General features: G+C 39.7%; 1 protein-coding gene across 6 annotated transcripts in view; it reads right to left on the bottom strand.

The window, feature by feature from the left end:
- Positions 1-23,310, bottom strand: part of ACACA (acetyl-CoA carboxylase alpha) — a 243,169-nt gene that overhangs the window by 158,963 nt on the left and 60,896 nt on the right. For 5 of the 6 annotated variants that reach the window (XM_055090971.1, XM_055090969.1, XM_055090973.1 and 2 more), the window contains 7 exons: positions 18,773-18,882; positions 17,716-17,797; positions 16,638-16,736; positions 14,552-14,658; positions 11,284-11,394; positions 5,199-5,408; positions 1,031-1,201 (listed from right to left, as the gene is read on the bottom strand). In XM_055090971.1, coding sequence (XP_054946946.1) covers positions 1,031-1,201; positions 5,199-5,408; positions 11,284-11,394; positions 14,552-14,658; positions 16,638-16,736; positions 17,716-17,797; positions 18,773-18,882 — 890 coding nt within the window. Of the gene's footprint in view, positions 1-1,030; positions 1,202-5,198; positions 5,409-6,876; positions 9,110-11,283; positions 11,395-14,551; positions 14,659-16,637; positions 16,737-17,715; positions 17,798-18,772; positions 18,883-23,310 lie in introns of those variants that run through there. The other variant, XM_055090972.1, reaches the window with a different exon arrangement.

Here is a 23,310-nt window from a genome sequence, read left to right as displayed (position 1 = left end):
TGCGCAGGCTCAGCGGCCATGGCTCACGGGCCCAGCCGCTCCGCGGCATGTGGGATCTTCCTGGACCGGGGCACGAACCCACGTCCCTTGCATTGGCAGGCGTATTCTCAACCACCACGCCAGCCCTAAAACACCCTATTTTTATAGCCTGCATCCTACATCATTGAATAGGTGACTCTAAGTTACTTGAAACAAAACACACGTAAGTTGTGAAATACTCCCCACTCCTTAAAAAGTCCCCAAATCCCTAATGCAATAGATATGAGCTTCCCTCTAATTGTCATTTCCCCATCAAGGGATCAGAATGAAAATATCCAACGGACGAGTCAGTGTCAGTGGCTCTCCAAGTTCAGACAGCTAAAAAGTCCTAACTATGTCATAATTACTTCATAATTATCACCACAAACCACTGGAGAAAGTATATAAATCTTTATTTACTGGGTTCCTTAATAGGGACCACTGGGGACCAGAAGGGGTTCCCAATGTGGGCAAAGACTATGTTATTTACGAATAATATCAAACTTCATCATGAACTATTACTGCTTCCCATAGCATTTGTTTCCTGGGCTGAATGGAGAAAATAATATTGACAGCCAGCACTTTAAACATTATAAAAATAAATGTGTGCTGCCACACGCTTGCCATGAATAACCTCAGCCACCACTCTAAGATGGAATTGCTTCAATTTAGAACACTAGGAAAAAGGAGCAGAGGACAATTACGATGTTTGTAAGGTTTCCTATAATTTAAACAACTGAGTAAAGCATATTATTTGTGAAGTTTCTTTCTGATATATGACATTTTATATCAGATGTGTCTGGCTAAAAAATAATAATATTCCTAGATTTGTACCATATCAGGAAAACCAACCCACACATCCCAAGCCATAGAGTGCAAGAGATGAACATTACACAAGACTCAGATAAGAGGCATTTTCTCTTATCAGATGCTGGTTGAACCAGTTTTGCAGGCATCTCTGACATTCCAAACTTCTGTAAGCAACTCTCTGATCAAGAGCAGGGTGACTCACCTGGAGCTGTGCCGCAGGGAGGTTGACATCGGCCACCATCTCTGTACAAGGGTGCTCCACCTGTAGCCGAGGGTTCAGTTCCAGAAAGTAGAAGCTGCCATCCTGGCTGTAGAGGTATTCCACAGTCCCAGCACTCACATAACCAACCATTTTGGCAAGTTTCACGGCACACTCAAAGAAGAAAGATAAGGCAACATAAGTATGTCACCTTGTCCAGTTGATGGGCTACTACTTATCTATAGCTTCTCCCTCTCAAAGAGCCAGTGTTTATAAAGGCTTTTAGCCATGTGAGAGTGAATTTCACCCTCTCTGATTATTACACAAGATTCCTGCACAGGGAAGACAAACTCAGCTCAAAGGTGAGTGAAGACAGTGGTTTTCACTTGGGATCACAGGCAACCCCACCCTATCAGGCACAAGCACACACAAGCAAAATAAAACACCATGGGAGATTCTGCATTGTACCCTTGTTCCTAGTATTTCTAGTATTCTTCCTAGAATACGAGAAATTCTTCCTAGAAACATGGCTGTCCAGCTAGAGACTAGATTTCCCACCCTCTTTTTTTTTTTTTTCCACCCTCTCTTAAAGCAAGTGACTAAGTTTTAACCAATGCAACGTCAGCATTGGTGAGTGATATGCATAATCCCTGAATCATGTTTTGAAAAGGAATTGCTTGTCCTCTATTCCTGGCTTTTCCCCTTCTATGGACTAGAACATGGTCATGACAGTGCAAGCCCGTTTCACCATGCAGATGAGAACATACTAAGAATGACAAAACAAAACAGAAAGAACCTGAATCCCAAGATGGTCTCATGGAGCAGAATGGTCCTACTGGTCCTGGAAAGATCACCTCAGATTATGATTGGAAGGAAAAATAAGCATCTATCCTATTGCGTGGTTGTATTTTTTTGGATCTCTTTATTACAATAGCTTAACCTGTACCCTAATCAACACAGAAACTATTAAATTCAGGTAGGATGCTGATATTTAAAAAAATTAAAGCATGTGATGCTGACTTAACAACAGTGTAGCAGCTCTCAAGGAAACAGATCCTGCAGACCGGAAAACTGGTGGCCTCCTTGTTAGGCATAAGAAAACATTTGGTAAACTGTCTCCTACAATAACTTGGAATGTGGACAAAACACCAGCTAAGCCCTAAGAAAAGTGGTTAGAAAAAGTCAGAATGTGAAAAAAACCAAATGCCTTTGTATCCCCAAACCAGAAGATTAGATTCTCACCCTGAAGCAACCCAGTGCCAAAGATCAAGTCAAGGGGGCTGCTTTAGTATCAGCTGGCCTCAAGGTAGTCAGTACTGAATTGAGGAGAGAAAGAGGGCTGAACACAGAAGGAAGTAAATAAAGAGGAAAAGTTACTATGTCCAGAAATCTTGAGTGTGGTTACTCCTACCTGAAGCTGAATAGAAGCAAAGAGTCCAGAAACTTACTAAGTTTTGAAGGAATTGTATTTCTAAACAAACCACAAATCTGGCTTTCAAAACCCATGATTGATAATCACAGTCATCTTTGTGGCCCCAACCCTGCACCAGCAGGAAGTGAGCGGTGAAAGCTCTGCCAAAGAAAGCATGGTCTCCAAAGCTCAATCATAGAGGACCGTGAACAAGGAAGAACTTCCCAGAGAAAAAGGCCTTAAACGGTGCCCTGAGGGATGACGGGCAAAGAATTTACCTCCAGAGAGCAGAACCAGGGGCAGCCAGAGGGCTAATTGAGGTATTATTCCACCACATGACAGGAAATCAAAATTCCTACCTAGAAGAATTTGATAACTGCTATGTATCAGTGATGATTGCCTATTTTTTCATTCTTCTTTTTTCCTACTCCACCACTGTATATGGCGAAAGGAGGAATCACAAGCGGTAGGTAATTTGTATTCTAGGTCACTGGCCCATACAAAGCCACATGTACATATAACAGAGAGGACTGTACATTAACCTAGAGAGTTGGACTTTGGGCTGAATATAGTAACTAGGTGGGACTTTGGGCCGTCTTCTTTGGGGAGAGGCTAAGAATGTTCCAAGAGTGACAAAAAGGGTGTGAAAGGATAATGGGTAGCCAGAGGAGCAGACACAGATTGTTAAATGCCCTCCAGTAATTTTTCATTCCGTCATCCAATTAGTAATAGAATCTCCTGAATTTCAGCTGAGCATATGGCCACCCAGCTAGTGACTACAATTCCTAACATCCCTTGCAGCTAGGTGTGATTGTATAACTGAATTTTGTCCAGTGAAAAGTGAGCAGAAGTAATACGTGTGACTTCTGGCTCATATTTTTATATGCTTGCCTTCCAGTCCTCACTTTCCCCCTCCCACAGGCTACAGTGTAAACATATTCTTGCAAGCTAGCTTTAATCATAAGGTAATGACACCCTAGGACAAGGGTTGGCAAACTTTTTCAGTAAAGGCCAGATAATAATTATTTTCAGCTGTGTGGACCATATAGTCTCTGTCACAACTACTCAACTTTGTCACTGCAGTGATAAGGCAGCCATAGATAATACATAAATAAATTAGCATGTCGTGTTCCAATAAAATTTTATTTACAGGGACTCCCCTGGTGGCGCAGTTGTTGAGAATCCACCTGCCAGTGCTGGGGACATGGGTTCGATCCCTGGTCCAGGAAGATCCCACATGCCGGGGAGCAACTGAGCCCGAGCACCACAGCTACTGAGCCTGTGCTCTAGAGCCTGCAAGCCACAACTACTGAGCCCACATGCTGCAACTGCTGAAGTCCACACGCCTAGAGCCCATGCTGCACAACAGGAGAGGCCATTGCAATGAGAAGCCTCCTCACCGCAACAAAGAGCAGCCCCCACTTGACACAACTAGAGAAAGCCCACGTGCAGCAATGAAGACCCATCGCAGCCAAAAGTTAAATAAGTAAATAAATAAATATTTAAAAAAAAAAAAAACCAGAAAAAAAAATTTTTTTATTTACAAAAACAGGTGGCAGGTTGGATTCGCCTGCTAGTTGTAGTTTGCCGACTCCCCTCCTAGTAATAGCAAAGCAGTAAACCGGGGTCCCTGGCACCAGCTCATCTCTGAACTATGATGAGAGAGAGAAACAGAACTTGCACCTTGTTTAAGCCACTGTATTTTGGAGGCCTCTTTACTACAGTAGTTAAAGAATCAATCTTGGGCTTCCCTGGTGGCGCAGTGGTTAAGAATCCAACTGCCAATGCAAGGAACACAGGTTCGAGCCCTGGTCTGGGAAGATCCCACATGCCGCAGAGCAACTAAGCCCGTGCACCACAACTACTGAGCCTGCCAAGAACCACAACTACTGAGCCCTCATGCCACAACTACTGAAGCCCACGCTCCTAGAGCCCCTGCTCCGCAGCAAGAGAAGCCAGTGCAAGGAGAAGCCCGCACATCACAGCAAAGAGTAGTCCCCGCTCGCCACAACTAGAGAAAGCCCGTGTGCAGCAACGAAGACCAAAGGCAGCCAAAAATAATAAATTAATTAAATAAATAAATTAAAAAAAAAAAGAATCAATCTTAATACACACACAAACACACACACACACATAGAAATTAAACTTAAAACACAGACGACCATATATTCAGCTTCTTTGGAATCAGGGAGAAAAAAGATGGAAAACATATCTCCAGTAAGATGAAGATTGAGTCAAGGTTCCAGAAAAGACCATGTTCAGACTCCTAAACTACAACTATTTCCAAGGGACCCTGTAAAACTGCTGAGAGATTATTTTCCATACAGAAATATAGACTATGTAAATTTTAAAGATACTTAGAGGAACTTTTAAGAGACAATGGACTTGAACAAATTCATCTGAAGACTAAATGATAATCAATCTAGAAAATGCAACTACCTGCTTATCATGAGCTTGTTAAAGAACCAGACAATAAGATTAAAAAATCCCAAAACATTTCTCATTATCCCTACTCAAAATAGTACACTGATTTTTTGTCAAAAGCGTTAACTAATTTAGAGTTTGAAGTGTTCACTGGTATCTCTACTAGAGGGAGAATAGCAGAATTTTTATTTCATTTTTCGTCTAGGAAAAGGATATAATCTTATCAGTTATCCAGAACCACTGCTTGAAATTCCACTATTCTCAGATTGGCATATGAATTAAATGAGTAGTAGTTCTGTGTAAGAAGACAAAAATTAGAGCTTTTCATATACATACCTGTTCCATATGCTCAAATACTGCTGGAGTAGCAATAGCAGCAGGTGCCTCTTCAATAATCTTCTGATGCCTGCGCTGTACAGAGCAATCACGACCAAACAAAGAGATAGCGTTGCCATACTGATCTGCTAAGATCTGCACCTCCAGATGACGAGATTGTTTGGCTAGTCTCATCACAAAGATAGGAGATCCAGGGACTTCAGCTTGAACCTATATTAGAAAAGGAAATAGAACAAATTCTTAAGTGGTAAGCACTTTTTCTATCTGGATAAGCTCCTTCCATTTCAACAGGCAGATGCCTAGAAGTGTCAGGGACCATGTTAATCATTAGAAATACAAAAATAAATAAAATATAGTTCATGCTCTCATCCTTCTTAAAGATACTGCATTCTTAGTTATATAACCAATATTAATTGATAAATACAAAAAATGTATGAACATCCAGTGTGTTACAAGGGCAAAGAACAAATATTTTGAAAACACACACACACAAATTCCACAAAAGGGCAAAATACTGCCATCAATTCCAAACAACCAAATGTACAACTTGTTCTAGACTAGGCACTTTCCTGGTTCACGTTACATTATATACAGTATTGTTGTCGTCAAAGGACTTACATCTTCAGTTTTGAAGCATACTGTCACTAGATACAGAACTCTACACTAGCAATCATTTTCTTTCAGCACTTTAAAGATATCGCAATGTTTTCTGGTTTCCACTGTTTCTACTGAGATGTCAGCTATCAATCTTACTGTTACTCCTTTGAAAGTAATCTTTTTTTCCCGGCTGCTTGAGGATTTTCTCTTTTCTCTGTCTTTTTAGGGGAGTGGAGTGGCAGATTTACACTGATAAACTTAGATGTGGTTTTCTCTGTACTTCTCCTTGCAGGGCTCATAGTGTTTTTTGAATCTGTGCTTAGTATCTTTTCAGGAAATTCTTAGCCATTGTCTCTTCAAATATTGCTTCTGCTCCATGATTTCTTCAAACATTGCTTCTGCTCCATTTTCTCTCTCTTCTCCTCTGAGACTCAAAGTACACGTTAGATCATTTCACTGCCTTTTATGCTCTGTATCTCTTATGCTTTGTTTTGCTATAAACAAGTTACCTCAAAACTCAGTGGCTTGCTTAGGACACCAACCATTTTATTTGCTCATGCTGCTGTGCTCATCTGGGCAGTTCTTCTGGTCTTGCTATAGTCATTCATGTGCATACCATCATCTGGTGGCTCGAGTGGGGCTGAATGGTCTCATTCAAATGTCTGCTGACTTGTGCTGACTGTTGGCCAGTAGGTTTACAGAGCCTTGACTGGAACAGCTCATCTCTATTGCATGTGGCCTCCGTCCTCCAGTAGGCTAGACCAGGCTTCTTCAATGCAGTGTTCCAAGAAGAGGGTGAGGGCAGAAGCTGCAAGGCTTCACAAGCAGTAGCCTCTAGAACTTACACAATACCACTTTGGCCACATTCTAATGGTCTAAGCAAGCCACAAGGCCAGCTAAGATTCAAGGGGTGGGAAAAGAGATGCCACCTCTTAATGGGAGGAAAGGCAAAGTCACATTGCAAAGGGATATACATTCAAGAACAGCAGAGGTTATTGCAGCCATTGCTGCAAACAATCTACTATGGTCCGCACTCTGGCCACAATAATTCACATACCTCCCACATGCAAAATAGACTCACCCCCTCCCAAGACCCCCAAAGTCATCCAATCATGGCATCAGGCTTGAGGTCCATTTTCTCATAAGTCATGTCCACAAGCAAAAGAGACTCCTTGGGTGCAGCTCCTCAGGTGCTCTCGATCCAAAGATCTGGGAACTAAAAAGACAAGTTATCTGTCCCCAACACCCCCAACATTTAATGATGAGATGGGGAGAGAATAACTGTAAAAGATACTCCTATTCAAAGAAGAAAGGACAGGAGGTACGTAGCAGTCACTGGTCCACAACAATTCTGAAATCCAGACGGGCAGATGTTGTGAGGTTCCCTTACTCCAGGGGCACGGAATTTTTTTTGTTGTTTGCTTTGTTTTTTACTATGGTCTTGTTCTGCTCCCTGTGAGTGGTTTCCTAATCCATGGCTCCCCTCTGCTCTTAGCTGCCCTCTGGACTCCTGGCTCCACAATCTGAAAAATCTCTTTATTATTAGAAATTACTAATGTTTACAGCTGAACAACTTTTTCATTCTGCTTCCTATTCATAGAAAATCGAAGTCCCAGAGGCCTCTTTGAAGTCTGAACTGTCTCTGTCCCTTTAGTCCCTTTGGTACATTTATCAACAGAAGTCTCTCAAAAACTTTGTGGTTTTCCTATGAATCATATTGGAAATTCACTACTTGCGCCAAAAACATATCCATAACTTTTCTGCACAGACCTCTCTGTACCTCGGGCTTGTCAGGCTGCTGTGGGACAACATCTTTAAAATTCATAGAAGCCCTTTTTTTCTAGCTGAGAGAGTAATCTACCAGGTACTGTCTTAAATATTTCTGAGGTCTTAAAGGATCTCCCAGGCAACTTGATTTGGTCTTTACTCTGAAGTCATTTTTTACTTTGAAAATCTTTTGCCAGCTGAAGAGATTGGGAATGAGAAACAGTTCTATTTTCAAACGCAACAAGTTTGAAACACCTTCTTTAGTTCATCCCTCTTTATAGTTCCTTAGCAAAAGCACCAAAAGCGTTCAACAGATACTGTTAACACTTTATCTAAAAAGATCTCCTTAGGGGCTTCCCTGGTGGCGCAGTGGTTGCGCGTCCGCCTGCCGATGCAGGGGAACCGGGTTCGTGCCCCGGTCTGGGAGGGTCCCACATGCCGTGGAGCGGCTGGGCCCGTGGGCCATGGCCGCTGAGCCTGCGCGTCCGGAGCCTGTGCTCCGCAACGGGAGAGGCCACGGCAGAGGGAGGTCCGCATACCACAAAAATAATAATAATAATAAAATAAAAAGATCTCCTTAACTAGGTCTACAAGTTCACTAAATACAGTCTCTACCTTCCAAGTTACCTCAGGTAATTGTTCCATCATTACAGAACATGGGTTACCTTTTCCCTCACTGCCTTTCCATCCTGTACTAAAAGTTTGTTCACCATTCTTCCAGCCTTCATTAACAACCTCCTTACCATTTTTCCAGCCTCCACCTATTAGCCAGTCTCAAAGCCAATGCCACATATTTTACTTTTTTGGAAGGGCAGTATTACACCTTTAGGTATCAATTTCTGGGTCAGTTATCCATTGATGCCTAACAAACCACCAAAAATTTAGTGACTTAGGACGCTGACCTTTTTTTTTTTATTTGCTCACAGCAATTTGAGCTGGGCTCAGTTGGGCAGTTTTTCTGCTGATCTTGGCTTGGAGCCACTCATGTAGTTAGTCATCTGGCAACTTGACTGGGGTTGGATGGTCTAACGTGGCCTCACTTCCATGCCTCAAAGGTGCTGGTGACTGTCAGGTCTAGGAAGCCTCAGTTGGGATAACTCATCTCTGCTTTGTGTGGCCTCTCTTTCCCAGAAGGCTAAACTGGGCTTTTCACAAGGCAAGTCTAAGGCTCATTCCAAAAGGGCAAGGGCAGAAACTACAACACCACTTGCAGTTTAGGCTTTGGAACTTGTACACCATTTCTACCACATTCTATTGGTCAACCCAAGTCACAAGGCCAACCAAAATTCAAAGGATGGGAAAAAAAGACTCTATTTCTTGATGGGAAGAAGGCAAAATCATACTATAAAAAGGTGTGTATATAGGGACAGGAGGAGTTATCATGGTCATCTTTGCAAATACTCTCTCACATGCTCTTTTCTGTATTTTTCATCCTTTTTGTCTCTTCATGCTTCAGTCTGAATTTTCTTCTGACCTATCATCCAGTCACTAATTCTCTCTTCAACTGCATCTAATATGCCATTAAACTCCTCTATTGACTTAATTTTAGTTATTGCATTTTCAGTTCTAGAATTTTCATTTGCTTCTTCTTTATAGTTTCTTCTTTAAATTTTCATTTGCTTCTTCTTTAGAGTTGTCTGCCAAAATTCTCAATCTTATCTTTAATTTCCTTGAATACATTAAATATAGTTACTTTAAAGTCTTTGTCTGATGGATACATTATCTAAACCCTCTGTGGGTCTGTTTCTATTGGCTTTTATTTTTCTTGATTTTCAATCACATAATTTGATATGCTTGCTTATTTTTTAAATTTATTTTATTGAAGTATAGTTGATTTATAATGTTGTGATGCCTGCTTATTTTTAATTGGCTGCTTGAAACTGCATTTGAAAAATTAATAGAAATAATTTGAGGTTCTGGATGTTACCTTTCTCTAGAGAGAATTTATATTTGCTTCCTGCTGGTGGCTAGGGATGCTAGCAACCCTAGAACACCATGCTGGAATCAAGAGTTGAGCATTTTGAAGCTGAGATTTAGTCCCTTTGAGAACTGGTCTATTTCTAGTTCATTCTTACTCTTTCAAGATCCCAACCTAAAATGTGGGAGGTTTCCCAGGGAACCCTCCTCAGCAAACCCTACAGTCTAAGTTTTGTCCTTTTAGTCTTATAAGACTGTTGAAAAATCTAATCAGCTTTTCAACTACTTCTTCTCAAACTAAAGGATATCTCTAGGGAAAAAATGGCCCCAAACATGAGACCTCTCTGGGTTTCATTCTTCTCCTATATCTTAGCTCCCAAATTCTTCATTGTCTTGAAAGATCTCTAGTGCCTTAAAACAGATTTTTTTTTTTTTAATTTGGCCACCTTTTCTAGTTTGCTCTCAGTGGGAGGACTGATTTGAGTTACTTAGTTAATCATTATTGGAACATAAGGACTTTTACGTAAAACTTCCTAATCTTAGTATTCTAGATATTTCAACTACTTGATTCCACAGTAACAAGTAATTTTGAATTATCTAACGGAGTTAACATTTTAAAAAATTAACATGAGGCACTGACCTGCTTATGAAATTAGAATTATTACAGAAGGAATATAAAGTAAATGACAGGTAATATTCAAATACTGACACTCAAAATAGGATAATGAAGCAAAACAATATCTTTATCACTTTCTTTGTCTAGTATATCAAATCATGGAAGACCCAGCTCACAAAGTTTCTCTCTTTAGCTCATGACAATGAAGCAAGAAGTTTGGTGCTGAATGGTTTAAAAAAAAAAAAAAGGGGGCAAATAATATGCGGCTAGGGGTACTAGTAAAAGATGGTACAAAGTAAAAGATGCTCAGAAAAATAAGAAAAAATGGGAAGCTAGGAAAGTGAAAAGGCCAGAAGGTGTCCCAATTTTCCTTTTTCTGCCTCTTCTTTTTCTGGGTATTGGTAGAAGAAAAAAAGAAGTGAGTCAAGTATGTAAGGGTAACTCTGAGGGCAGGAAAAAGAGACTCCTGTCTTCTGATTCTTTCTCTAAGATTCTGAAAAGAAATCATTTCCTTGGCCTCCATAACCAACTTGTAGTATGGCCACATCCTTGGCTGCAAATCAGAGGATTCGGCAGAGAGGGATCCTAGGTTTAGCTTTCCTGAGCCACCCTCTGTTCTCATAGAACATGGGCCTGCCACAGGGTCCCTGTGCCAGGGGTGGTGGCCATGCAGTACAGGCCATGGTATTGTAGACTGCTGGGCCAGAACACATGACAGAAACTCGGGAGCCTGCAGCCAATTTGAACTGAAGTGAGGTGAAGTCAATCAAAGAGCTTGAGTGAGGCCAGGCCAAGAGCAGCCAGATCAGGAATTAACCATGTCACATACATTGTCTAAAGTGCCAGCAGAAGAGGGGCACAAAAATGTAGAAAGGTACTGACTCTTGCTTGTTACTATGAGTTCCTATGAGCCACACAAACCATATGCAGAAGAGCTATCTGAGAAACTGAGCTATTTTATATAAGACAGAATAACTCTACTGCTTGAATTACCTAAATGAATAAAACCTTAAATTGAACTGGACATTTTATTAATTCTTTTCCCCTGCTAATAAGCAGGCAGAGGCTAGAAAGAAAGACAAGATTAGCTGTAGACAAAAAAAATCTAAATATTTTCTGGACATCCAAATTACATCCATCTCTGATATACATGTTAGTTCCAATAAATAATGACAGCTTGTACTCTACCTGTCTGAAGAGGTTAGGGAAGTCATCTGCATTGTTGACTTTTCTGATTCCCTTCCCTCCTCCTCCTTCTGAGGCCTTGATCATTACTGGATATCCAACTTCCTCTGCTGCCTTCAAGAAGAAAGAGAAAAATGGAAGTGAGAATGGTATTAGTAGGGAAGGAGAAAACTGGCATTTTCTCCCTTTAAAAATGCTGTCATTTGGTAGGTCTATATATAGCAAAATAGAAAGATCCTGAAGATATACTATTAGGTGGGAAAAGAAAAGTACCTCAATATTTGTACTATTGGGTTGAACAAGAAGAAATGGCGTTTTTTTGGTAGGTAAAAAAATTGTTGAATATTGGCAATTTTGTACGGTTCAATCTAAGATAATCCCATATAGGTCAAAAACAAAGTAAAACTATATGTATAATTATGTATGCATTCACACACTTACATATGTAAGTATAAAAAAACAAGTCTAGAAAATCCACCAGCAGTGATTTATAAAAGGAATATGAGTAGATATAAACTTTCACTTTTTACTGTATATATTTCTGTATTATTAGAATTTCTCATAAGATGCAGGAATTTGTCTATTACCCATAATTTTTATTTTATTTTATTTTATTTTCAAGTTACCAGAGTATACACTTTCTGTCTTTATTCCATAATTTTTATTTTTAAAAAAGACAAAAAGACATACACAGTTCACTTATTATGAGCTGATGGCCTCAGCATAGCTTCTGATCCTCCAACAACATATAAGACTCAACAAATCAGGATTCTCACATATCCAGAAATTTTTCTCACTCAACTTTTTGATAAAGATAAAAATAACAAGATACCAAAATATTAATGAAAGTAGTCAGAAAACTAATTTTCAACACATGCTCTAAATGTGCTTTTCACATTTACAGTATTTTATAATGATCAGGTAATGATCCCAAAACTTTTTGAATATTTAATTATATATCCATTAAGTAAGGAGCCAGGTAAATCAAGATATACCTATTTACTAGACTACTATGCAATTATTAAAGGAATGAGGTAGCCTTCACATGCAATGATATGGAAGATGTCCATATTATAGTTAAGGCCAAAAGTAAATTGGGGAAAAGTTAATCAAAAGTTTAAAATAACTGAGTCATTCCTTTGTCAAAACATTCCAGTCTTTCACGGTTTACATTGTAACAATATCTAAAAAACGTGTCACCAGAAAAAGACCATTTCACATTTTAATTTTTGTCAGTAGATTAGGCATGAAAATCCTTCACTCACAGTCCCACCTCTTCTAAACTCTCTTAACTATTCACTTCTATGCTTATAAACAAAATTAGCATGATGAACTCAATCACTGGGTGATAAATGAAGAAACAGCCAGAGTTGCGAGAAAGACTTAAAAAAATATAGGGGGGGGCTTCCCTGGTGGCACAGTGGTTAAGAATCTGCCTGCCAATGCAGGGGACACAGGTTGGAGCCCTGGTCTGGGAAGATCCCACATGCCGCGGAGCAACTAAGCCCGTGCGCAACAACTACTGAGCCTGCACTCTAGAGCCCACGAGCCACAGCTACTGAGCCCACGTGCCACAACTACTGAAGTCCATGCACCTGGAGCCTGGGCTCCGCAACAAGAGAAGATACCACAATGAGAAGCCCATGCACCACAACAAAGAGTGGCCCCCACTCGCTACAACTAGAGAAAGCCCGTGCGCAGCAACGAAGACCAAACGCAGCCAAAAAATAATAATAATAAATAATAAAATAAATAAATTTTAAAAAACATTATTAAAAAAATAGGGTAGCCCACATGATATAAGAAAAAGGCAGGCCTTTTAAAAATATATAAAACTCTAGGCAGAGGTCATCCATTTAAAATATTTTAGAAGAATTTTAATGCCACGAGGAAAATTCGTATGTATAGGTAGAAAAAAACCTAGGATTACAAAAACAATGTATATAGTAAGACCCTAATTTTACAATTATCATAATAATTATAGTTATGGGAATCGACTAATAAAGATTATCATTATATGAATCTACCAATCAAAAAAGGCTGGAAGAAAATATATGAATATGTTAACAAGACTTATCTTTGGATGGTAGGCTTATGGGTTTTATCATCTTTTTTCTTACTTTCCAAATTTTCTACCGGAAAATTTTATGTTTATAACCAGGAAAAAAAGGAATTTTAACTGATAAGCAAAATAGCTAATTCCCTACAAAGGGCTTCTACTCTTTTGCAAATTATAGCAAACAGAACATAGCATTAGCAATTCAATTAGAAATATTAATTCTTCTTATTAAGGAGATTACAGGACGCTTAACTTGAAATGCAAACAACAGAGCAAAATTAGTTGAGCATTCAGTGTTCCTCCTGAATTTATAACACACAAGTCAAACAAGAGTAGTGTGTTTTTCTAAAATATAGCCTCTTTCATTATCTCCTTGGAGGCACAGCTGACACTTCCAACTAATTAAAAAGTGAAAGGGGAACAAACTGGAGAGAACTATGAAGAAAGAAAAAGTAATGTTAGAGAGCCGACCTCCTTTTGCTTGGGTTCGTGTTTCTACATGGACAGACAATAATTAGAGTAATAGTTTCAGCCTCTATCAGCTCCCTCCCTCACTTCTCCCCAAGGGAAAAAGAATGAATTCTGTGATTGGTCAGTTCAGAAGGAGAAACTGAGCATGTATAGCTCAGCCTTTTCCCCTTTGGGATCAGCCCACTACACAGAACATATGCTCTTTGCCAGCTCTCAGTCATACAATAAACTGAATGGCAAAAGCTCTGCTTCTGTGGTTATTCACACCACCAGTAACCAGCGAGCGAGCCTGCTCAACTGACATTCAGTTTACGAATCTGATTGTTGCTACACACTTAAACCATTTTCACCATCATCTCTATTCATAATAAAGCTGACATTTTGATCTCTCTCTGCCTGGCTTCTTGGTTCTGAACTCAAGTAGGGCAAAAAGTGTTTGCCCCCAACTCCCCCCGCATGCACATAAATACTAACAGGTGGTAGAGAATAGAATCAGAACCTCCTTAAAGCTCTGATTTAACCACCTAAGAAATGTTCTGTCCAGGTGAACGGCTTGCTTCAAAACAAATTTAAATTATTTTGTGAAACATAGGTCACTTCCTCATTCTATAAACTATACCTCCTGGTCTTACAACCCTAATGCCATCATGGGTGTTTATCATGAACCAGGCTCCAAATCCCTGTATTTGGGACTATAAGTGGTCCGTTGAAAAACATCACTCCCTAGAGTTAGTAACTTACCTTCAGTCCATCATCCACATCCTTCACACAACCTTTTTCATATAGTTCCTGAGGAACATTTAAGATACGTTTTGAAAAATCATTTTCGTGCCAGTCCACACAAAGACCTGCAATAGATAACAGTGACTTAAAAGCAGCTACAAAAGCTTCTGTTCTTGTCAATTTTCTGCTTATACCTTCTTTACTTCCCCCCACTGTTTTTTGGGCAGTGCCACACAGCTTGCAGGATCTTAAGTTTCCCAACCAGAGATTAAATGCAGGCCCACGGCAGTGAACGTGCTGAATCCTAACCACTGGACCACCAGTACCTTCTTTAAAATGCTTTCATATTTATCCAAAATTGAGGGTAGATGGGAGAAAGAAGGATACCATAAAACCCTGATCAGTCCTTGGAGTTAGCAGGATTTATCTTAGGAACACCTGGCCACTTGGGTTCTGTTGCTGGAAAAAGCCAAGAGAGCTAACAAGCAGCAACTTAAAAAAATGCAAGGACATACAAGACAAAACAAACAAACAAAAAAGCACGTCAGACTTCTCACATAAAATCAGCAGGCAAAATACCTTCAATGTGTGTGTTCAGGGCTGCTCCAGGGCCAGAGGTCTGAGAAATAATTCAATCTTTATGAGCTCTTGGAAATGGAAATGGCAGTTTTATTGGCCCCAGCAGAGTCATGATTCCATACTCCCTGAATGTCCCTGTACTCAGCCATAAAGGGAATGGTACAGCCTCTCCATTCAAACAAGAACAAATTCAACGTTTTATTTTAAACTGTTTGACCCAGTCGGTCTGGAGAGGATATTGCAATCTCCCTGGAGAGCCAGAGTAACAAGAGTTCACATCTGTTCTGACTCAAGACAATGGTAGTTCCTATTCAGAAGAGGTTTTAGTGTATGTTTGCTCTCTGTGCTCCAGTACCAAAAAAACAGAAGTTCATATTGTTATCAGCTATAATAATTCACAAGGCACTCTTCAAGGGATTCGTCAAGAATAAATCATGTTTACAAAAAATTCATCCTTCTGCATGTCTGAAAGAAAGGTTGATTATTGACCTCATTTTTCTGCATCAAGGGCAAGTGAGAGGTTGAATGGTATTAAACAAGCAAAACAAATCATCAATAGACTGTGGGCTCAAATCAAGAAAACGCTGACAAAAGAATAGAGGGACTTCCCTGGTGGCACAGTGATTAAGAATCCGCCTGCCAATGCAAGGGACATAGGTTCGATCCCTGGTCCGGGAAGATCCCACATGCCGCAGAGCAACTAAGCCCGTGCGCCACAGCTACTGAGCCCATGTACCACAACTACTGAAGCCCGTGTGCCTAGAGACTGTGCTCCACAACAGGAGAAGCCACCACAATGAGAAGCCTGCACACCGCAACAAAAGTAGCCCCCGCTTGCCGCAACTAGAGAAAGCCCGTGCGCAGCAATGAAGACACAAGGCAGCCAAAAATAAATAAATAAAATAATAAATTTATTTAAAATGAATAGATACATGTATATGTATAACTGAATTACTTTGCTGTACACCTGAAACTAACACAACATTGTTAATCAAGAGAGAGGGAGAGGGAGAGAGAGAGAGAGAGAGAGAGAGAGAGAGAGAGAGAGAGAGAGAGAGAGAGAGAAAGAAAGAGAGAAAGAAAGAAAGAAAATACTGGCAGGCAAGCATCTGAGTAGGTGGGTTTTAGCTTTTTCTTAGTGATTCCAGTCACCTCCCAGGCAGGTTCAAAGGCCTATTCCACCTAAGAAGTCCATCTCTGAGGAAGATTCTAGCCTACCGAGAGTAGATCTGAATCCACAGAACCAGATGAGTTTTCTCAGTTTCTCCAAGTTAAGTCCCAAGATCATTTACATTACAATTTAGCATCTACATACCTGGTACAAAATTTACATTCTTAAGACATGATAAAATCACAGGTACAACAATTAAGCCAGGCGATACAAGATACCATTAATTAATGTGTATTCTATTTCTGTCAAATATCCAACGCATTTTAAAGCAGGCTTAAGCCCCAAGGTCACAGTCCCAAATATTCTACTGAGTTTTTCTACACTTTAAGATACAAACAAGAAATAATTTCTTACCACTGCCACTCCATGGAAGAGTTGGGATACCTGCAGTTTGAGCCACTATGGAAGATGCAATCTTATCCCCCAAAGCCCACATGGCCTGGCTTGGAGGACCTGAAAACAAAACAAGGAAAGAACCCTGACTGTAACATTTTGGCCTCGTTTCTGTCACATGTATTTTGTCTTCCATATAATTATTTTTGTATTTGTCTTGTATCCCCTACAGCACATATCATCAACATCAGAAACTTGATTATGGGGACTCCTATATTTTGGCTCATCTTTGTACCCTTCATAGAACCTAATGTGGTAAATTTTTGCATACAGGGAGAATTCAATATATATAGATATATGCTGAATTAAATTTCTGACAAATGTAACTCTGATTTTATTATCTGTCATGATCCAACTTTACCATATTAACAAAGTCTTTTTTTTTTTTTTAACCAATATCCTGAAGTAAGGACAATAAAGTTTTGGTGTTCAGGTTTAAAATATTATACTCTCCTTGGTCTTAGGGAAACCCAAAAGGAAGATTTATCTTTAATAGGCTTTACAAAGCATAATCATCATTGCAGAGATAGAGACAGAAACACTTTGAGCCATATAACCTCAAATTTTCTCTCCGTATAGGATAGCAGAAAAGTCAGAAGAAATAGCTCTCACTTATAGAAATATAATCTATATGCTTAAATGTGAAAGAAATGATTCATATTTAAGGGCACCCTGCCAGCATATCCTAAGTATTCAATTATCTTTTCTATATAAAAATAGGTCGTTTCTCCACATGTTTTCTTAACGTTAACGGCAAAGTTTTTAAAGGCCAGTGTTCTGGAAATCAGAGCCTCCTCCATATCTCATAGAAAAGAATCTGGGGACAAAAAACACAATCAAGATGCAAGATGTAAGAAATGATGAAGGGTTAAAAAAAAAAAAGAAATGAAGAAAAGAGTAGCTCTGAGAGCTGCTGACTGATGAAAAAATAAGAGCCCAGTGCATGTTAAACAGAAGAAAAGCAGTATATAGAGGAGAACATGGGCCAAAATGACAGAGAGAAACAGAAAGGCAGGAACAGTATGTCACAAAGGCTTACCCATGAAGGCGATGCCATTTTTCAAAAGAAGTTCTGGGAGCTTGGGATTCTCAGAAGCATGACCCCAGCCAGCCCAAACTGCCTACAAGGGAACACAATATGATTCATTCTTAAAATTCATACTAAAAAGAACATGATAAACTGTATTACTTTCTACCAAGACTGGCCCTGCTCCATGAGGTACAATAGCTCCACGGCAGCCTAATGCCTAATTCAGCTTCTATGCCTGATTCTTGGCAAACTTTTCACAGAACAACAATAAGCAGTCTATTGTGGTAAAACCTCTGAAGAGGTCAAAAACAGGTTGAAACTGATATTAAGAACCAGCTAGTATTGTTGCTCTTTAGGAAACTCAGTTCATAGCCTTTCAACTAGACTCTATAGAGCCTCTTGTAGAAATATTGGTTTTCTTCCACAGATTGAATTATTTTGGCCACCCAACTCCACCTTTATATCTAGTGGTTATACTGCCATACAAATCCCAAGTTTTTTTCTCTTAGGGCTTTAAGACACTTACCCTAAACTCCTTAGCACAATGTGATAGGGAAGAAACAACCTCCTTCTACTCTACCATATTCTGGACTAAGAGTATTCCATTGGAAACAGGTAACTTTTACTTACTAGGAGGTTTGAAGGTGAAATGGATAGAATAATCTCTGAAAGACCCTTACAAACCTCTTGTTTGGATTACGTTTACTTTATGTTGGCTCATTCCATTCTTTCCATCTTTCCTTTCCCTGTCTGTTATATTCCATATAAAGGCTTTTACCAACGTTCAACAAAGATGCTTTACATAAAATTAAAAGTTCTTCACTGGCTATCCCCTTGTGCTCAACTGTAAAATGGCTGAATTTGGCAAAGGAAACTCTTCTCAATACCCTGTAATGGCCTATGTGGGAAAAGAATCTAAAAAAGAGTGGATAGATGTATATGTATAACTGATTCACTTTGCTGTACAGCAGAAACTAATACAACACTGCAAATCAACTATACTCCCATAAAAATTTTTTTTTTAAAGGTTGAATTTGGATTTCAAGGAGACGTTGGCATCTCTTACTTGTACTGGGATCCTTTTAGCAATATCAAGAATTAATTCCACATTTGCATAGTTGTTGTTGTTTGGTCCTCCTGGCACTGGCACATAGTGATCTGCCATCTTAATGTATTCTGAAAACACAAGCAAATTAACAGAGAACACGTGCTTTATTTTCAGAAATATAACAGCAGAGCAAAAACTGTGTAAAGGACAGGTACCATCATACGTAACCACAGGACAAACTGTATTAATGGGGTAATTCCCAGAACCATTTATTTGGAGGCTCTTTGTTAAATCACAGTACTAAAAGTGGTAATCTCATAGTTAGGAGCTCTTTTTGTTGTTGTTGTTGTTGTTTTTAAATTTATTTAATTTATTTTATTTTTGGCTTTGTTGGGTCTTCGTTGCTGCACGCGGGCTTTCTCTAGTTGCAGCGAGTGGGGGCTATCTTTGTTGCGGTGCGCAGGCTTCTCATTGCAGTGGCTTCTCTTCTTGCGGAGCATGGGCTCTAGGCACGCGGGCTCAGTAGTTGTGGCGCACGGGCTTAGTTGCTCCATGGCATGTGGGATCTTCCTGGACCAGGGCTCGAACCCGTGTCCCCTGCATTGGCAGGTGGATTCTTAACCACTGCGCCACCAGGGAAGCCCTAGTTAGGAGGTCTTATACTACTAAAACAGCAGGTCTCAAACTTTTCACTGTGTGATCTTTTCAAAGGGTTTTTATGATCCCTATATCAAAGATGATGTATCTGTCACTTAAGGGGCCCATTATTCTATTCTGAGAAAAAGCTCAGTGACACCTTTTATCTTTAACTTGCACTATATTCTGAGAAAGCCCTTTTCCTGGTGTAAAGCTGGGACAGAATGGGGAAACAGGGTAGAGTCTGGAGGGTCTGTAGACTGGCTAAACAGGAAAGGTTAGGTATAGGAGTCTATCAAGTGCTTGAAAAACCTTTATCTGGATGGAAAGATACTTTAAAAAGATAACTTCTTTCCCTCCTTTTTTTTTTTTTTTTTTTGGCTCAGTATCCCCTTTCAAATCTGTCACCTGATGTTTCTCTCTTCCTTTTCTGGCAGTAATTGTGGCAGAGCAGCTACAATGTGCAGGGACTGTATTAAGCACTTTATATATATTATTTCATTTCATCCTCAATAATCACATATAACATGTATTATTAGCACCCAGTTTACAGGTAATTATGGCTTGGAGCAGTTAAATAACTTTCTCAAGGTCCATCTCCACCATATTTATTACGTTTCTTATCTCGTGCTCTTAATTTTTAAAGGTTTTTAAGTCCTTCTTTAAAAATTCCACTCAGAGTAAGATATGAGGCCCTAACAGTTTGTTCAAAATAAAAACAGGTGTATCATTCTCTCTGATTATGAGGGAAAGTGTGCTGATTATTTAAAAATTTAGAAAATATAGCAGGATGTACTGTTTTTTAAAAGTCAATATCACCCATTGTCCCATGACTCAGAGATAATCAGTTCATTCTTTGATGTACTAGAAACCATAAACTGCTAACCAATTTAATATACTGTGGATATCTTCCCATACTAACCAAACCACTTTAGACTCTCACTTGCAATGGGGGTGCCAAATTGCCTATACTCTCACCTATACTGGGTATTATCAATTTGAAATTTTGCCAGTCCTATAAATTTTTAAAAATCCCAATCTATTATTGTTTTGGTTTGCATTTCTTTGATTATCATTGGAATTGAATCTCTTTTCATGTGTTTATTGTTCCTTTTTTTTTTTTTTTTTTTGCGGTGCGCGGGCCTCTCACTGTTGTAGCCTCTCCCGTTGCGGAGCACAGGCTCCAGACGCGCAGGCTCAGCGGCCATGGCTCACAGGCCTAGCAGCTCCGTGGCATGTGGGATCTTCCCGGACCGGGGCACGAACCTGTGTACCCTGCATCGGCAGGCGGACTCTCAACCACTGCGCCACCAGGGAAGCCCTATTGTTCCTTTTTAATTCTTCTTTTATGGACTATCTATTCATGTTCTCTGTTCATTTTCTTTTGAACAGTGTCTTGTGCTCATATTACAGGTAGAAACTCTTTGCTGTTAACATGCTTTTCTAGGTTATCACTTGTCTTAAACTCCCACTCACGGAGGTAACCAGATTGCTGTTTTGGTATATGTCATTATTACACCTTTTTTTTTTTTCTCTGACTATACACAATGTACTTTCTTTCTATTATTATATCATGCTATCAGTCTCCTTACAGCCAACTTTTTTCTAAGCAATTGTGATGGACAGACCCGTGATCTCAAGTCCCCAGGTATTCATATCTTAAGTTATCCCCTCTCCATGGGCGTGGGCACAATCTATGACTTGCTTTTAGCCAAGAGAATATGGCAAGGACGAGGAGATGTCACTTCCAAACTAACAGTGCATAAGAATGTAGCCGATCTTACTGGGACACTTTCCCTTGCTGGCTTTGAGGAAGCAGGCAGTCATTTTGGGGTGGCCCACATGATAAGGAGACAAGAGCAATCTCTAGCCAACAACCAGCAACACGATCAGGTCCTCAGTCCAAACAGAAAACTGAATGCTGCCAACAACCATGTTTACTTTGAAAGCAGATCCATCCCAAGTCAAGCCTCAGATGAGACTGCAGCCCCAGCTGAATGCTGATGGCAGCCTTGTGATAGATAACCTGAAGCAGAAGACCCAGCTACAGAAACTGTGAGGTAATAAATGTCCATTGTTTTAAGTTGTTAAATTTGTGGTAATACTGTTACACAGTAATAGATAAACAGTGTAACAATTTGTCAGAATGCATTCTCAGACCAATAAATGTTATCCCACAAAATTTTTGTTAATGTTTTTATTGATTTTAACATCTTTATTAGAGTATAATTGCTTTACAGTGGTATGTTAGTTTCTGCTTTATAACAAAGTGAATCAGTTATACATATACATATGTCCCCATATCTCTTCCCTCTTGCATCTCCCTCCCACCCACCCTCCCTATCCCACCCCTCTAGGTGGTCACAAAGCACCGAGCTGATTTCCCTGTGCTATGCGGCTGCTTCCCACTAACTATCTATTTTAAGTTTGGTAGTGTATATATGTCCATGCCACTCTCTCACTTTGTCCCAGCTTATCCGACCCCTCCCAGTATCCTCAAGTCCATTCTCTAGTAGATCTGTGTCTTTATTCCCATCTTACCCCTAGGTTCTTCATGACCTTTTTTTTTTTTTCTCGATTCCATATATATGTGTTAGCATACGGTTTCTGTTTTTCTCTTTTGTGACTTACTTCACCCTGTATGACAGACTCTAGGTCCATCCACCTCACTACAAATAACTCAATTTTGTTTCTTTTTATGGCTGAGTAATATTCCATTGTATATATGTGCCACATCTTCTTTATCCATTCATCTGTTGATGGACACTTAGGTTGCTTCCATGTCCTGCCTACTGTAAATAGAGCTGCAATGAACATTTTGGTACGTGACTCTTTTCGAATTATGCTTTTCTCAGGGTATATGCCCAGTAGTGGGGTTGCTGGGTCGTATGATAGTTCTATTTTTAGTTTTTGGGTTTTTTTTAACATCTTTATTGGAGTATAATTGCTTTACAATGGTGTGTTAGTTTCTGCTCTATAACAAAGTGAATCAGCTATACACATATACACGTTCCCATATCTCTTCCCTCTTGCATCTCCCTCCCTCCCACCCTCCCTATCCCACCCCTCTAGATGGTGACAAACCACTGAGCTGATCTCCCTGTGCTATGCGGCTGCTTCCCGCTAGCTATTTACCTTACGTTTGGTAGTATATATATATCCATGCCACTCTCTCACTTTGTCACAGCTTACCCTCCCCCCACCCATATTCTCAAGTCCATTCTCTAGTACGTCTGTATCTTTATTCCCGTCTTACCCCTAGGTTCTTCATGACATTTTTTTTCTTAGATTCCATACATATGTGTTAGCACACGGTATTTGTCTTTCTCTTTCTGACTTACTTCACTCTGTATGATAGACTCTAGGTCCGTCCACCTCACTACAAATAACTCAACTTCGTTTTCTTTTTATGGCTGCGTAATATTCCATTGTATATATGTGCCACATCTTCTTTATCCATTCATCTGTTGATGGACACTTAGGTTGCTTCCATGTCCTGCCTATTGTAAATAGAGCTGCAATGAACATTTTGGTACATGACTCTTTTTGAATTATGCTTTTCTCAGGGTATATGCCCAGTAGTGGGGTTGCTGGGTCGTATGATAGTTCTATTTTTAGTTTTTTAAGGAACCTCCATACTGTTCTCCATAGTGGCTGTCTCAATTAACATTCCCACCAACAGTGCAAGAGGGTTCCCTTTTTTCCACACCGTCTCCAGCATTTATTGTTTGTACATTTTTTGATGACAGCCATTCTGACCAGTGTGAGATGATATCTCATTGTAGTTTTGATTTTCATTTCTCTAATGATTAATGATGTTGAGCATCCTTTCATGTGTTTGTTGGCAATCTGTATATCTTCTTTGGAGAAATGTCTATTTAGGTCTTCTGCCCATTTTTGGATTGGGTTGTTTGTTTTTT

Source organism: Physeter macrocephalus, chromosome 14 (assembly GCF_002837175.3).
Source record: "Physeter macrocephalus isolate SW-GA chromosome 14, ASM283717v5, whole genome shotgun sequence".
In the NCBI taxonomy this organism is placed as follows: domain Eukaryota; kingdom Metazoa; phylum Chordata; class Mammalia; order Artiodactyla; family Physeteridae; genus Physeter; species Physeter macrocephalus.
Note: the sequence above shows the minus strand (reverse complement) of the source record. Positions and strands in the feature narration are given on the sequence as shown.